Genomic DNA, 16433 nt, shown 5'->3' with positions numbered 1-16433 from the left:
CCTGCAAGGCAGGCGGGCTAGGCCACATCTTGCCCACAGGGGACTGGGTCCCTGCCTGGCTGGGAGAAGAAACAGGAGGAGGCAGCTCAGATTCCAAACATTCTCTTTATTACGTGTTTGATCCAGAGGAGAAACTAAGTGCAGGGTTGGGGAGGAGGGGGCTAGACGGGGAGGGGCCACCTTGCCTGGGTGCCCCGGGCCCCTACCCCCTTTGGGAGCCAAGCCATGCCCTCCCGGCCCCCTCAGAGCACCCGGGCTGTTCCATAGGGCAGGAGGGGGGAAGGGAGGGAGGGGGAGCCCTTGGTCTGAGCCGCAGTAGGAGTGTGGGGCAGGAGGGCTGAGGTTGGCAAGGCCCCTTCCTAGGACGCAAGGGCTCGGCTTAATCGCTGAGCCTGGCCTGGGAGCGGGGGTGATGAAGAGGGGTGGAGTCATCATAAATCAAAAAAAATAAAATAAAATAAAATAATAAAAAATAAAACCCATCACAAAAAAATGTACAACTCAGGTGAGGGTAGGGGCAGCCTCTGTGTAGGACTCCCACCCCCCATTTCTCAAGAACAGAAACAGCAGAGAAATAAATTAAGGGATGCAGTGGCCACCACCAGCCAAGCGCCCCAAACTGCCCACGCCCACACTGGCCACTGAGGGTAGCAAGCTGGGAGTCGCTTCGCCTATCTGTCCCCTGTGGAGGGCAGACGCTCCCGGCCCTGCTGCCTAACCCAGCCTTCTGCCAGGTGGCCCTGGGCAGTGTCTCCTGAGAGGAGGGGGCGACAGTGTCAGGAAGAAAAGGCAAGGCTGAGAGATGAGAGTGGTGAGGGAAGTCACTGCTATGGAGAGAGCTGGTGCCCAGATTAATGCCAATGAAGGGGAAGCCATGGGGAGAGGAAGGGCGAGGGGGCTGTGCTTTCAGACAAAGGCTCCCCCATCACAGAGTGCCCAGTGGCCCTGCTCTGGAGACCAACAGCCCAAGCGGCCCCCTGGGGACTGAGGAGCCAGTCTGCCCTCCAGTCCCCTCCCCTCTCCCAGCCCTAGGGTCAGCCCCTCCTTCTACCCGGGAGGGGTGGGAGAAGATGGCACAGACTTTGAGGGAACACACGTCCCCACAGCAGCTTGTGGAAGGAAATGCCCAGCTCTGGGGAGGAGGGGCAGAGGGTACAGTGTGGAGGGAGGCGGAGCCTTGTGCCGGCCCTCCAGCCTCAGCAGCCCCGGAGCAGCCCCCAGCCCCACCCACTGCAGGGCTGCGCAGCACCCCCGCCCCCTGCCCCACCGCCCAGGCCTCCAGCCCAGGGGCCTGAGGTCAGGGGAAGGCCACCTCTGGTGGTTTGCTTGGAGGGGAAGGAGGGAGGAGAGGGGAGAAGCCCACAGTGGGCCTGGCGGAGGGCCTGACGGGAGCTCCACCACTCTTGCCTGAGAGTGTTCCAGCCCTGAGCCACCCTCCCGGGAAACCCCACAGATCCAGTCTCGACTGTCCCAATGGGGCAGGGAGGAAAGGTGGCCGCTGGGATTTTTTTTTTTCTTTTTTCTTTTTGGTAATAAAAAATTTCTTGGTTTAGGCGAAATACTCTGTGCAACCGCAGTACCGAGAGGGAGCCCTGCCCCCCCATCCACCCTCCCCTTCCTTTGCCTCCAGTAGGGGAGAGGAGAAGGGGGAATCTCTGGGCAGGGGTGAATGTGGGGGGCTGGAGAACAATCTCCCACCCCCCACAAACATGTAAGAGAAAACTGAGAAGGGCCAGGGAGGGGAGAAGTGCCAGCAGGGGAGACACACCAATCCATCGCTGCAGTCTCGCCCAGGTGGGGCGGCGCGGCGGCCGGCAGCCCGTCCAGCTGGCCCGCCCCCGCCGCCCCCGCTCCTGGCAGCCTGTTAAAGCTTCAGCTCGTTGGCTATTTTGGAGGCAATGTTTTTGAAGGCCATGGAGGTGCCCGATATCCGCTTAAATCGAACCCCGTTGAGAGAGAGCCGCGGCAGTTTGCACACCTCCATCTCCCACTGCACGAAGTCCTCGTGGCCCGGCGTGCCGTGCATGCACAGCAGCATGTACTTCTCATGCAGCTCGCTCTGGCAGCTGTTCGCGTCCAGCACCTTGCGGATCTCCCGCATCATCTCGTTGGGCTCCATGGAGCTCGTGGTCTTCATACTCCACGTGAAGCGGAGGGAGCGAGGCTTGGCCTCCCGAAATTCTTCCTTTTCTTTGTCGTTGCCGCCACTGCCCACCACGTGAGGTCTGTGGAGAGGGCAGAGGCGGGCGTCACGGGGGGGCTGAGGCACCCCACCCCAGGAGAGCCACCCTGGCAGACAGCCCCTGAGCCCAGAGAGGAGAGCGGGAGGGAGCAGGAGCAGCCAGGCGCGGCCCCTGGCCTGCAGGGGCGGAGGGTGGCAGTCCTCCAACCCCCATCTCTCAGGACAGCGAAGGGGAGGAGAAGCCAGCCTTGGGGTAGGCGGGGTGGGGTCAGGGAAGACACCAGTGCCCTCAATAGCACGAGCACAGACTCTCTCTCCAGAAAGAAGCCTCGGAGCACAGGGAGGTGGGATAGTCCAGGGGTAGGAATCTATAGCCCCGACCACCCGACCCAGAACTCCGACTTCCAGAATATACCAGACCTGAGGAGAAGGGCCCGTTAACTCCTGCAATTGGGTTTGGGAAGGGGAAACTCTCTGAGGAAAGGGAGGCCCCAGAGGGTAGGGACAGGGCAGAACCACGGGAGGAAGAGCCAAGTGGCAGAAGGAAGAGAGGAGCAGGAGGCTGTGGCAAGCCCGGTGGCCCGGGCAGGGCCAGTGCCGGCTCCAGCCCTCTCACCTGAGCGTCTCCACTCGGTCTTTGCTTTCAGGTTCATTCAGGTTCCTCAAAAAACAGAGCGAGGGAGAGTTTAGTGCTGGGATCTCTCGCTCCTTCCGCCGCCAGACCCAGATGAGAGTGGGTCTGGGGAGGTGCCACCAGTGGGTGGGCAGGACCCAAGCCCAGGGCCCTCTGCCCATCACCTGGCAAGCCAACAGGGCTCTGCAGCACCTCACACTGGCGGCTCAACCATTCCTTTCCAGCAGGGAGCCCAGCACATGGGGCTTGTCCCTCCCCACATTCCCAGATCTGTGCCGGGGAGAAGGAGCCTCTGCTCTGGGGGAGGAGGGGGAGTGGCTGTGCACGCACTTCCCTGAGCACACTGAGCACACGGCCCGGCACGAGGCTGCTCCCCCACAGCCAGGGCTCACGCGCTGTTCTGGGGGTTGCGGGTGTGAGTGCGTTTTTGGAGCCACACGCTAGGGTCTCAGGACTGCAGTCCTTTTGGAGGAAAGGGGCTGCAATGCTTTGGATCTCTGTAGGAGGAGGGGCCGTGGCTACGCAAGGGCCTCTGTCAGGAGACTCAAAGTGCCAAGGCCTGGGTCTGCATGGTAGGCATGGTAAGCACCTGCATGGATGGCTTCCTGCTGCTGAGTGGAAAAGGCGGCCTCCTCCGACCTTTCCCAACTCCCCTACCTGCTGGCCTGCCAGGCCATCTGCTCATATGCAGGGAGGATGAGGGCGGGGTGGGGCAGGGCAGGGCAGACACCTTGGTTGGGTGGGTGGGGAAGAGGTCTGGCCCCGCTGAGCGGCTTCTCCAGCTCCTGGCTGGAAGATGGGTGTCTGGAGCTAGGAAATTGGGGATTGCAGAGGAGGAAGGATGTGAGAGGAAGGAGGAAGAGCAGCAGCACATAGAAATAAACAGGAAGAAACAACCAACACAGGGGTGCACACAAGTGCACTGCGAGCAGGGAGCCCGGCTGTGCGAGGAAGGCACCCTCCCTGCTCTCTCCAGACCCCCTGTGGGGCAGCTCCCTGCTGGGGCCCCTTGAGGCAGCAGCCAGCCATGCAGTCAAGAGCTGGGTGGGAGGAGGAGGGGATGGGGAAAGCCTGAAGACCCTGTCTGGACGTTCCTCCATCAGCTGTGGCACCAATGTCCCTGCCAGGCATCCCGGTCCCAATGCAGGGCCTGAGCAGACAGCCTTGGGGAACAAGCACTCTTAACCTGGCCCTTGGTCTTCAGCTTGGTATTTGGTCCCCGAGGCCTGCAGAGAGGATGAGCATAAGGCCAGGGGTGAAAGAGCCAGGAAGGGGCCTGTGAAGGGAGACCCCTGAGTAAGGGTGCAGAGATCTCCTGTTGTTTTGCTACGGCTTGGGGTAGAATGGCCGTTGCCCTTGAATGTCCCAGCTCCCTGCACTTTGGAAGAGACAGGCCATATCTGGAGAAAACTGCCTAGAGGAGAAGAGGCTTGATTTATCCAGATGCTGCTGGTGGCAGGGGTGCTGGGGCAGGGGTGCGGGTGGGTGGGGCTAGTTCTGCAGGAGCTGCCAGGAGGGGGTGCTGTGCTCCGTTTGTGAGACAAAAGCTCCTAAGGTCTGGGGGAGCCAGACTGAAACCTTGGGGCCCCAGGGTCCCCGTAGTGTCTCCAAAGTCCTGCGATCCCATAGGCCAAGGAGAAGAGGTCACACAGCTCTGAAGTTCTGGAAACCCAGGAGACAACAAACAAGATACCATCCCAGATGCACTTGTAACCCTGGAGCTTCCTCATAGCGCATGCACATGACAAGGGAAAGGGCAGGAAAGGATCCCAACACTTGTGACCAAAACCTGGGGTGAGAGGGAGTGGGGGTGGGGTGGGTGAGAGGAGACAATCTTAAAGGGAGGCTTCCCTGAGACAGTCTCCCCTTACTTGAGGACAGGCGTAACTGTGGGCCCAAGGAAGGCCCTCATTTTTAAAGCCATTTGCCCTGAGTGGGCCAATGTGGCCTCTTAGCCCTGCCTGTTCGTACTGGGGGCACGAAGGGCAGGCCTTGTGCTGATGCCCAATCAGAGGCAGTCTTCATCCCTTTAAGATGGCAGAGAGAGGAGGGCCACACAGACTTGGTTAAGCAGATGGAGGAGAGTAAGAGCCAGAAAAGGGGAGTTAGTGATGGAGGCAGGACACAGGACACAGACACACACACACACACACACACACACACACACACACACAGCGGGCTCAACGCCTACCTTCTGGCAAACCTGAAAGACAGATTTCTAAAAAAACAAACAAAAAAAAAGACAAAATAAAAAAAATAAAAAAAAAACCAACAAGACGGTATGTGGATAAGCAGGTGGGGGAGGTGGCTTTACAGGTTCAAGGGTCATCCCATTTTCGGAAGAGCCGCTCAGCGAGACTAGAGTCCCAGGCTTTCAGACCTGCCCACACTCTCTGCAGGCCTCACACTTGCATTCTGGGGCTCGGATGGGGCAGTGGCTTTGGCTCCTCCAGCAGAGTGGAGTGAAACGTAGAGGAAGGGCAGGCGAGCCTGTTCTCTCAAAGCCCCTGCTGCTTCCTGAGCTGCTACTCCAAGGCAGGGAGAGGAATGGCAGGATGGGGATGCGGAGCATCCCAGGAGGCCAGCCAGTTGGCTGGATGCACTTCAAGCTGCACCTCTGTGGTGGCTGGGGGCTCAGGTGTGAGAAACCCCGTGAAGAGATCCCCACCCTGGGTCCAACACAGGAAACCTTTGGCACATCGGAGTTAGGTTAGGGAAGAGGCCACTGTAGGCCCTCGCCAGTGATTTCATTTATAGGTTTCACCCTAAAACCCCCGGGTGGAAGGGCATGGCTGCGCCTGCAGCCAGAAACAGAACCAACTAGGGGGAGAGGCAGTCAAAGGGGCAAGAGACCAGGACAAAATTTTCCTTGCTGGCCCCAGCCTGGCTCATGCCTCATGACTTTGCAGCTGCGTCACCAAATATAAGTTTCCATGGGAACCCAGGAGAGAAGGGGGGGCTTTTATTTTAGCATCTGAGTTCACACTCTCCTAGAGAGGAGGCGGCATCGGCCATCTGCTTGGGGCCAGAGAATGAGGGGTGCCTGTGAGTTGGGGAGAGGCCTAAGAGGGGTGGGCCTGGGCACATAAGATGTTGACAAAGACCTAATTTCTTGTGCTTCCTGAAGCCTCTTCTAACCCCAGGACCCAATACCGGTACAGAGTATCCCAAACCCCAACCCCCAACCCACCCCGAGTAAAGCAGCAAGGCCTGGCCTGAGCCTCTCTGCCACCCAAAGCTCCTTGCTTACCTGCGTACAAACTTGGAGGTGAACTTGCTGAAGATGCTCCCAGAGGCCCCCCGCCGGCCCTGGCTGTGGCCAGAGGGAGAGGCTGGGGTCACACCGTAGGGCAAATTCTGCTGGTCCCGCACCTGTCGGAGCTGCCCAGCATGGAAGGTGCTTCGGCTGGACACACCCCGGGGGAAATTAGTTCGGTCTGGGGCTCCACCACTGCTGCTGATGTTGTGGGCGGATGGGGAGGCAACAGGGACACGCTGGGGGGCTGTGCTGTGGGAAGAGAAGTGGGGTTGAGGGGGACGAATTAGGGTATAGGACAGCCATCATCACTGGGCACTTGGACACCCTGTGGTGGGGACAGGGAGGGGGATGCTAGGGCAGAGGCAGCCATCACGAGGACACAGAAGGAAGGGTGTGACTACTGAGGACAGTGGTGAGAAGGAAGTCTCGTGGAAGTGGAAGGAGATGGTTTGGGAAGGGAGGGAGGGAGGCAAGGAAGGACCCGTGTGTGGAGTGTGGTTTAGGCTGGAGACAGCGGGCTCCCTGGGAGCCGGGCAGACTGGACCCTCAAGGTGGCAATGGGGACCAACCCTTGAGGATTGAGTCCCTGTGATGCCGACTATCCCCGGGGTCCCTAAGGAAACCCTGGAAGGTTCAGAACAAAAAGGTTTCCCTTTGGAGCCTTAGGACAGCTTCCTGCATACCTGTTCTGAGAGGGAGAACTGGAAAAGAGGGGCATTAATGCTCTTTTTTGTTCCCTCCACTTCCTGGCCGCAGGGGACAGACCCATTTCTTGTGGCTAAGATGACAAGAACACAGCAGGACCCCCAAGTGGGAAGAAGAAATTGCTGGGGCAAGGGGGTAGGGTGGGCTGAGGGCAGCAGGTGCACCAGCTGCCCCAGCACACTTGCCTGGGCCGCGGCACCTCACAGTTACTCTCCGTGGGGGGCAGCCCAGAGGCCTTGTTGGGGTGCACGGAGGCCGACATGGATTTCTGGTGCTGGCGGGGCCGGGCCGCAGAGACTGCGGCAGAAGCAGAAGCCGTGGAGGCCCGGGACCCTGGCATGGTTAGGCTAGGAAACAAAAGCAGCGGAGAGGCCCGTGTTAGGGGTGAGTGAGGGCGGAAGGCCTGGATTAGGAAGCAAGGGCAGGGGAAGGGCCAGAGCTGGGGAGCTCTGGCAGGGTAGAGGTCAGGCCTGGGCAGCAGCGGGATGCAAGTCAGAACTGGGGAATGTGGGGCTGAGAAGTGGAGGTGAGTGAGGTCGGGAAGCAGCGAGGTGGGTCAGTGCCTGGGAAGAGGAAATCAGAAATGAAGGAGAGCAGACAAGGGGCCGCTGCCTCCAGGCTGCACTGGCCTCCTAAGAATTTTAAGAACAGGAGAGTTTCTTCTACACAAAGAGTGGGGTGTTGCTGAGGGGAAACTTTCATAAACTCAGAAGAGATAGAGCCAGGAATGCAACACCAAGAAATGCGGCCGGTGAAGGCTGGGGAGCTCTGGTCTCATGGGGATGGCTGGAGTCGCCCTCTATGTGTACACCCCTCAAGGTGGGCATCTCTTGGTTCTGCCCTGAGCTGGGACCCCCAACACAAGGCCTTAGCTGCTCATGTCTAGAGGAGGGCAGCTGCCATGCCCTGGCCGTGGTCAAGAAGCGAGCATGTAGCTGAGATGGCCACGGTCAGCCCCACACTTGGCAAACTGCAAGTAGCAGTCAGAGGAAAATGGGGAGGAGGCAATGGCGTGGAATAGGGGAGGGGAAAGCTAGACTGGACACAGCCAGGATGGAACTCCAGGGAGCAGGGAGCAATGCGCTGGCAGGGACAGGAGACGGTGCTGCTGACAGACATCACCCTGTGAGACATGGCTCCTAGGGAGCGAGGCAGGCAGGGCCCGGGTCTCTCACCTGTCTTTACCATTCTGGATGGAGGCCTGGCCGAGGCTGGCCCGCTCCAAAAGTGGGGAATTCCTGCTTCGATTTGTGCTGGTGGAGAGGACGCTGTTCTGTGGGGAATAAAGGGCAAGCGTTCTATCAGAAAGCCAAAGTGGTCTACAGCCAGGTTCTCCCCTCAGGTTCATGGAACAGGCTTCCTGTCCCTTCCACCTGAAGCAGACAGTGGTAGGTTAAGGAAAGGATTCTGCATTTACTCCTGGGAGCGAGGCTTCCTGCTATAAGCAGAAGTAGTAGCCAAAGGGAACAGAGTCTGAATTAAGAGAAGAGCTGCCTGGAGAGGGCAGGCCCCACCGCAGGAAGGAAGGAGAGGGCGGGGGGTGCGGCTCACCGTGGAGGGGGTTGGGGTGGTCTTCTTCCTCTCCAGACCGGGCAGGGGGCTGGCAGGCACCTTGGCTGTGCTGCTGGCTTTCCGCCCTGACTCCCGGTCCTCCTCAGGCCGCTTATTTTCTGCGTTGTTACTCTGAGTCTTCTTAGAGTAAGAATTAGAGGTGGGAATGGCAGGACCAGCTGCTGGGCCAGAGGGAGGATGGGAATGGGTAAGGCCAAGGGGTCCACTGAGCGCCAGCCCCACGCATGCTCATCTCCTACAGGGCTGGCCAACAACCCAGCAAGCCCCCATTCCACAGAGGCGAGGGAAGGGAAGTGGCTTGCCCATAGCCACACTACTAATAAATGGCTGAACCAGGACTGAAACTTAGTTGTGTTACCCAAGTCCCCACAGAACCTGTAACCTCTCTGGAGAGGGGTGAGTCCCCACCTACAACTCCCAAAAGCATTTACCCTGGTCGCTGAAGCGCCGCTGCTTGGGATTGGCCGACACGCTGCGCTGTACCTTGTGGGATGGGGATGGGGCGCTGCTATTGGTCAGATCAGCTGAAGGCCGGGGTTTCAGGGTGATGGTGTCGCCTTCCAGCTGAAAGAAACAGAAAACAGCTTCAAGGGAGGGCAGAAGTCATGTGGAGATTCCTACAGATGGACACATTTACACATACCGCCCTCTCCCAACACTCAAACACCCCAGGATCATACCGGACATCCACTTGTAAGACCAATACATCCCCCCTGGAGGAGACCCTGGAGACACACATGCTCTGACACAGACACTGAGAAACACAGTCTCAGAGAGGAATACATAAGCCCACACACCCAGAGACACAAACATCCGCAAGAACACATGTCCAGACTCAAGTCCACTCCCCTCAACACAGAGCAATATGGGCCTATACCAAGTGTCACCAGGTGCCTCTTAAGGATCCCACCACCAGAGGGAGAGCAGGGCAGGGAGGCTGGGAGTTCATGTGGGGATACTCAGATGATGAACAAAACCCAAATGGGCAGAAGAACAATCACAGTCTCCAGATCCACAGACGGGAAGACGGACACATACACACACACACACACACACACAGATACACACACCCAAACATAAAGCACTAGACAGAAGCAACAGACTCAATAGCTAGGTATGGTGGCACATGCCTGTAATCCCAGCTACTTGGGAGGCTGAGGCAGGAGAATCGCTTGAACCCGGGAGGCGGAGGTTGCAGTGAGCCAAGATCCTGCCATTGCACTCCAGCCTGGGCAACAAGAGCGAAACTCCGTCTCAAAAAAAAAAAAAAAAAAGCAACAGACTCAAGCTTCTGATCAGACACACACAGAGACACACACACACACCACCCCCCAGAAATGTACACTTCCAGATACAAAAAGAGACACAAAGATATCTAGATCAATGTAGTAGTGCTAGCCGATGACCCAGACACATCTAATCAATGCAGACTAACCTAGATCAACTCACCCGTATTGAAACTCTGACCCAGTCCCACACTGACCCTACCAGCTTTCTATTAATTCACTCATGGAGATCAGTGAATGGGCCAGAGGACCTTAGACACCAAAGCTGAGGCTTAAAATTGGTGAGCAGAGAGCACACCTACTCAGAGATGAGCTTCTGCCCTCAACAGGTGTTAGAAGCACGGGTGCTACAGACAGTGAGGCTGGCCAGGTCAGAGAATGGAGCAGGGAGCACACACCTCGGAGCTCTTGTAGCCCAGGAGCAGATAGGTGGCCATCACCTCGTTGTATCTCTGGCCCACCAGCGAGTCCTGGATCTCTTCCCGTGTATAACCCATGGACACCATCAGCTCTGCACAGGGGGACATAACAGTTAAGACTGGCCTCAACTCCTAGGCAAGCTTAACCTCACAGCCCGGCACAGCCTCACCTGTCCGCCGGGGGTCCTTGTAGTCAGGGAGTGGCTCCACATAAGGCTTTAGTTCATCATCTTCGTGACCCACATTCATCCATCGATCTTTCATGATTTGCTGGGGAGCACAGAGAAGGAAAAGGGCAGGGGGAAGAAACTCAGCTGGAAAGTTTCTGTGGGGACCCCAGGCCCTTCCGCCAGTTGGGCTCCACTGCTCACCTCTAAAGTGCCTCTCTTGCTGGGATTAAGAATGAGAAATTTCTTAAGCAGGTTTTCACAGTCCGTGGACATGTAGAATGGAATACGGTATTTTCCCCTCAGTACCCGTTCCCGCAGCTCCTGCAGGAGGATCCAGGGTTAGAAAATTGAAATCACCCCAAGGCCAAAGGAAGAAACCTAATATCCAAGATCCTGAGAGCTTAAGCCTGGCAAAGCAGACATAAATGAAATATAGAAGAAGGCAGACAGCCTGGGGACAAGACACCTCACCAGAGAGGCAAGTGAAGTCAAATACCCTCGTACCCTCTAACTTGACCAGTCCGAGGCCTGCAATCCGGAGTGCCTTGGGGGATGAACACACACACAGTTTATCCCATCTTTCGAGAAAGGAACTGAGGTTATTCATTCCCAGGTGCAGAAGGCCTTTGACTGCTGCTACCTCAGCAAGCCCTTCTCTGAAGCTTTGGCTTGGGACAAATGTAGACAGGTGGCAAAGGCGGGAGGTCAGGGCTAAGACCAGAGGCCGAGAGGAAATGAGAAGCAATAAAAAGCTTGCACTTCACTCCACCTTGAGGTTCTGTCCATCAAAAGGCAGGGATCCGCTGACCAGTGTATAGAGGATAACTCCTAGGCTCCACACATCCACCTCGGGTCCATCATATTTTTTGCCCTGGAAGAGTTCTGGAGCAGCATAAGGGGGACTGCCACAGAAGGTGTCCAGCTTGTTCCCAAAGGTGAATTCATTGCTGAAGCCAAAGTCTGCAATCTTGATGTTCATATCAGCATCCAAGAGCAGGTTTTCTGCCTGGGAGGTAAGATGGAAAACATCAGGGAACCAAGTGAACCAGACTAAGGCCCTGGGCAGGAAGGAGCTGAGGGGAATGGGAGAACAAACGGAAAGTCATCTTCAGTCTCAGAACTTTCTCCACCAATTTCAGGGCAGGGCTTCAATCAGCGTGAATAGGCTGGGCAGGAGGAAGGCAATGCAGGCCACTCCTCACGTGGGCCAGCCATGGGAGAGATGGGATCTGAAGGCCCAGAGACCCTGTGAGCTGTGCAAAGCTTCAGCATCAGGCCCAGGTTAATCAAATCATGTCTGTGAGGACTCAGCAGCCAAGAGACCCACAGGTGTCCTCAAACTTGAGTATCTTGGTAATGGAGATGGTATGTGCGTGCCTGCCTGCAAAGCAGCTGGGATACAGCTGTGGAACTTTGAGCACTCTTCCCTGGGTCAGCTACCAGGTTGCCTGAAAGACTGAGAAAGCCTGGAGTGTGCCTGCCTCGCTTGGCAGCACTGAAAGGTGATGTGCCAAGAGGTGAAATGGCAGAGGCCCCCTGCTCAAGGGCTAGAATGGAACTCGAGGTCCAGCCACAAGGCCTCTATCAGAGGCAGCCCTAGGGGCTTTCTGGTCATCTCAAAAAAAAAAAAAAAAAAAAAAAGAAAGAAAGAAAGAAAAAAAGGAAAGGCTGGAGTTTCCTGGAACACTCAGGGCCTGATGGTTATTCATGGTTTTATCATGGAGAACCAAGAGGCAACAACCTGGCTCCCACTCAAAGGCACAAGGAGAAGTGCATGCCTTACCTTTAAGTCTCTATGAACAATAAACTTCTGGTGACAGTACTGCACAGCAGACACTATCTGAAAGGAAGGAAGAAGGGTTAACCCAGGGGTGCCTGAGGGTGGGCCACAGGGGCTGACAGAGCAGTGACCCTATGACTTAGTGCTAACCTGCCACACGGATAAGCAGAGCCCAAAGTACCCTCCAAGGGCCACTTACAGACAGGCAGCTTATCCTTACATGTCAAACCCCAAAAGCAGAGGTCAGGCCTAGCTCCTATGGAGGGAGTCACACCTACCTGGCGGAATTTGGCTCGAGCCTCTTTTTCTTTCATCCTGCCATGAGCCACTAGGTAATCAAATACCTCTCCTGTAAGAGACCAGGCAGGGATCTCAGTCAGAGCTGGCTGGAGGTGGAAGAAGTGGGGGCACAACAGGAAGAGGCAGTTCCACACCTACCGCCACTAGCGTACTCCATGACAAGGTAGAGCGTTTTCTCAGTCTCAATCACTTCAAATAATTTAACTACAAGAGAAAAGGCCAAGCCTTAAGTCAAGAAGCAACAGGGGCCACATACTGCTCTCCAACATGCCCAGGAGCATCCTAGGACGAAAATCTCCCCTCCTTTCATGATCCCCCACTCCCAAGAACAAGTTCCTCTCATGCCAGCCAAACTGCTAAGGACAGCCCAGTGTGCCAGAAGGGGAGATGATGGATTTTGAGCTGAGCTTCCCCAGGGGCATCCTTGAAGACTGCAGACTCCAGAAGGCAGTGCACCTCGGGGAGAAGATGACATGCTGGAAAGCAGTGCCTTGCTGTTGGGGAAGAAGAAAGAAATAACAACTTGTGCTCACCTATGTTGGGATGATTCAAAACCTTCATTATTCTTACTTCGCGGAATAGCTGGAAGATAAAATACCAGGGGTCATGCCTGCCCAACTTGCTCCCCTCAGGTCTCTCCAAACAGTCCCTGCCAGGATTAGTTTTTCCCAAAAAACCAAAACCGGGCAGGGAAAAGAAAATAGGGTGGTTGTCTAGCTCATGCACGGCCTTCCCGTGGCTGGGAAGTTGGGGAAGCTGGAGGAGGGCTGGCTGTGGGGACGTGCTACCCGGGATGGCATCAGGATGAGCCAGCCATGCCCTCTGCTACGTCTACCAAATCCAGCCCCAAAACAGCAGGCAGGTTTTGGCTGGCTGCCTCTACTGGAGGGAGTGTGAGCCCATGTGCGTGAATATTCAGAACCCGAGCTGCTGCCTTGGTTCAGTGACAGTACACACCCCAGCTTGGTCTGTGTAAAGGGGTGGTAGAGCACCAGAGGGTGACCCCATCATTTTCTGATTTACAGTAGTCAGAGGGCTCTGTTCTAGGGGATAGGCCTTTCCTTCCTGGGCCTCTAGGGTGGTGACAGAAGAAGCCACTCCTATATATAGCTGATGCCAATTTTAATCAAATCCACCTCCACACACTCACGCTCTCTTTGTGAAACAAAACCAGGGGCTCCAAACCATGTATTTCCATAAAGAAAGATGACAGAAATGAACTCCTTCCCCTCTGCGGGGGCCAGAGAACTGGAGGTGGGGCTTTTTGTAATTTCAGGCCTCATCACTTGCACAAAGAACAGAACTAGTTTTTGTTGTTGTTTTTGTTGGGGGTAGGGGAAGCCCTAATTCAAGATATGGTTTATGGAATAAAGTGAATACATTTGTTTCCCCTTTAATGATGCCCCAGAGCTTTCCTAAGCTAGAAACGAAAAGAAGAAAAAGGCTTTCCAATCCTCAGGAACACAATGCTGACCTTACCCTTTATTAGGGCCTAGGTTTTTCTTACTTTTTTCCCTGGTCCAACAGATATTTTGGATGGAGAGGCAAAAAGCCTGGATACCACCCTCTGGGGCAGTAATGGGGAGCAGCTCTGAAATGGGGCCAGAGGCAGCTGCCAGGGCTTCTTCCCCTGAGGCTGCTCACCTGGCATGGAAGTGACATTCTTCTGGGAGAACTTGGGGTTTTCTGGGCTCGTCTAGACCCCTGAGGGGGCTAGCTTCTTCAATGTTCATTTTTCAGGGATCATTGCTGAGATCACATTTTTGGCCAGAATCAGACTGGCTTTAGTAACAAAGAGTCTCAAAAGGTTTTGAAAATGGCTCTATTTGTCTGGTGTTGGTGCCTTCCAGAGAGTCAGGAAGAATTAGGGAGAAAACCAAGAAGAATTAGGGAGAAAAACAAGGTCGGGAATACGATGGCTTGGTGGACTGGCGATTATTACGATGGCAGGCTAGACTGCTCCCAAGGCCAAATGGCCCACCCCACGCTGACTTCTTCTGTGGGGCTGGAGCCAGGATGTCATAAGCAGCCCTTTTTCCCTTCCTCCTGGAAAGCTTCAAGCCAGGGACACCCTGATGATGACAACAATGTTTCTACTGAACTGAAGAACCCTTGAAGGGATCCCAGGGATAACAATAAATAGGAAACACCTTGGTTCTGGCTATTTGCATGTCAGGAGAACAACTCATCCACTCTAATTCCATGAGCATCGCCCTCAACAACAATCCTCAGCCCTTACTCCTAAGGTTCCCAGTATCACTATCTGACTCTGTTAGCACGAATCATGCCTTCTCCTAACTCAACTGCCACAATGTGCTTATGGAGAAAATATCTGATTTGCCACAAGATGAACAGAACTAGGTTTTGTTCAGAAAATTTGAGCTGGAGCTCATTCTCTAAAAGGTAGCTGGCACAGAACCCACCGGCAGGTTCTCTGCTTCCTCTTATTCTTGTATTTCTAAAGCCACTCCCCTGTATCATTCCAGATCTTGAAGTAGCTGCATGTGTTTCTAGTAGTGGCTACAAACATGTGTTTTTGCATAGGGCTGGCCACAAGCCAGAAGATAACAAGATGCAGGAAGTAGGTCAGACAGGTAGGCCAAGTGGCTGGGAATGAACAGAAAGACTTCACAAGAGCCAGTGCCTATGGCCAGGAAGCCCACTCAGGAGGAGTCACCACAGATGATCCAACCAAAGCCCCAAAGGTAGCAGAGCCATGGGAGGGAATGGTTGAGGGATGGTGAGTGAAATGGCCAGAAAATTTAAACTAGGAATTCAAGAGAAGGTCTAAATGGGGTCAGTAGATCATTGACCCCAGAAGAGAGATTTAGAAAGGGACAGGCGGGCTGGGGGCAGTGGTTCACGCCTATAATCCTAGCACTTTGGGAGGCCGAGGCGAGCGGATCACTTGAGGTCAGGAGTTCGAGACCAGCCTGGCTACCATGGTGAAACCCCATCTCTAGTAAAAATACAAAACTTAGCTAGGCGTGGTGGTGGGTGCCTATAATCCCAGCTACTCGGGAGGCTGAGGCGGGAGAATCGCTTGAAACCAAAAGGCGGAGGTTGCAGTGAGCCGAGATCACACCATTGCACTCCAGCCTGGGCGACAAGAGTGAGGCTCTGACTCAAAAAAAAAAAAAAAAAAAAAGGGACAGGAGGTGCCATGTGCTTACTTTCTGGAGGCTGGAGGAGTTCAGTTGAGTCTTGTCAATGATCTTCACAGCTACCTGAGGATGAGACAAAAAGGCCCCAAATCACTTCTCTGACCAGGCGAAACCCAGGATTCCAATCTACTTCCTCCTTTATATTTCTTACTCCTTTTCATCCCACAGCTTTTTGCACCCCTATATCTCAGATCTCATTTCTGCCGGATAAACAAGAGGTTGGCTGCAGTAGTAGTCCCATCACCACCTGCTGGAGTGTCAACAGGGCTGGGAGGTGCTGCCATGTCCCCAGTCCCAGTGCTCACCTCTTTCCCAGTCAGGATGTGTCGGGCCAACTTCACCTTGGCAAAATTACCCTTGCCAATGGTCTTGAGGAGCCGGTAGTTTCCAATGTGGGGCTGCTCATCAGCAGAGGTGGCTGAGTTGCGGCCCCGAATCATGTTGGACTTACTGCTGGGCTTGGAGTCAAGGTGTCCCAAGGTGGGCTGCAGGATGGAAACAGAGATACCATTACATGCTACACTTCCAGTCCTCTAAACGCTCTCTGCAAAATATATAAGCGATGAGAGTGCAGGGGCAGATTCCAGGGGGCTGGTAGGCATGTGAAGAATGATATGGCAGCAGAAGAAAGGAGAGGGGGCTGAGATGACAGCCAGTCTTCACTCCAAAGGAGCACATCATAAGGTCCAGTGTCCAGGTCCTGTGGGTGGCAAAGCTCAGGAGCAGAGCTGTCCCATCACTGGCTCCCTGAACCTCCACTGGCAACACAACAGCTCGTCTGGTTCAGGAGGGAGAGCCGGTACCCCGCCTCCCTCCATGCTGCCTGTGCACACTGCGACAAGACTGCATCTCAAAGTCATGGTAGCAACATGGTCATAACTGCCTCAACGCCCTCATCGCCACCCAAAACTTACATGAACCTTTATTTTTTATTTATTTATATTTTTGAGACAGAGCTTTAC

At 55.1% G+C, this 16433-nt stretch overlaps 1 protein-coding gene across 13 annotated transcripts in view; it reads right to left on the bottom strand.

Annotated features, from left to right (window-relative positions):
- Positions 1–86: 86 nt before the first annotated feature.
- The window catches only part of MARK2 (microtubule affinity regulating kinase 2), a 71836-nt gene continuing 55489 nt past the window's right edge, over positions 87–16433 (bottom strand). For 2 of the 13 annotated variants that reach the window (XM_055354362.2, XM_055354370.2), the window contains exons 2-19: positions 15777–15956; positions 15481–15534; positions 12841–12889; positions 12446–12511; positions 12286–12356; positions 12011–12067; positions 10997–11233; positions 10429–10548; positions 10228–10327; positions 10037–10149; positions 8784–8916; positions 8332–8513; positions 7956–8053; positions 6966–7127; positions 6067–6324; positions 5008–5034; positions 2799–2843; positions 87–2225 (exon numbers count right to left, since the gene is read on the bottom strand). In XM_055354362.2, coding sequence (XP_055210337.1) covers positions 1865–2225; positions 2799–2843; positions 5008–5034; positions 6067–6324; positions 6966–7127; positions 7956–8053; positions 8332–8513; positions 8784–8916; positions 10037–10149; positions 10228–10327; positions 10429–10548; positions 10997–11233; positions 12011–12067; positions 12286–12356; positions 12446–12511; positions 12841–12889; positions 15481–15534; positions 15777–15956 — 2313 coding nt within the window. In that variant the 3' untranslated portion in view covers positions 87–1864. The remainder of the gene's footprint in view (positions 2226–2798; positions 2844–5007; positions 5035–6066; positions 6325–6965; positions 7128–7955; positions 8054–8331; positions 8514–8783; positions 8917–10036; positions 10150–10227; positions 10328–10428; positions 10549–10996; positions 11234–12010; positions 12068–12285; positions 12357–12445; positions 12512–12840; positions 12890–15480; positions 15535–15776; positions 15957–16433) is intronic. The other 11 variants (XM_055354363.2, XM_019037111.4, XM_055354366.2 and 8 more) reach the window with 11 other exon arrangements.

Source organism: Gorilla gorilla, chromosome 9, assembly GCF_029281585.2.
Source record: "Gorilla gorilla gorilla isolate KB3781 chromosome 9, NHGRI_mGorGor1-v2.1_pri, whole genome shotgun sequence".
In the NCBI taxonomy this organism is placed as follows: domain Eukaryota; kingdom Metazoa; phylum Chordata; class Mammalia; order Primates; family Hominidae; genus Gorilla; species Gorilla gorilla.
The sequence above is the reverse complement of the archived record's forward strand: the minus strand, read 5'-3'. Positions and strand labels throughout refer to the sequence as shown.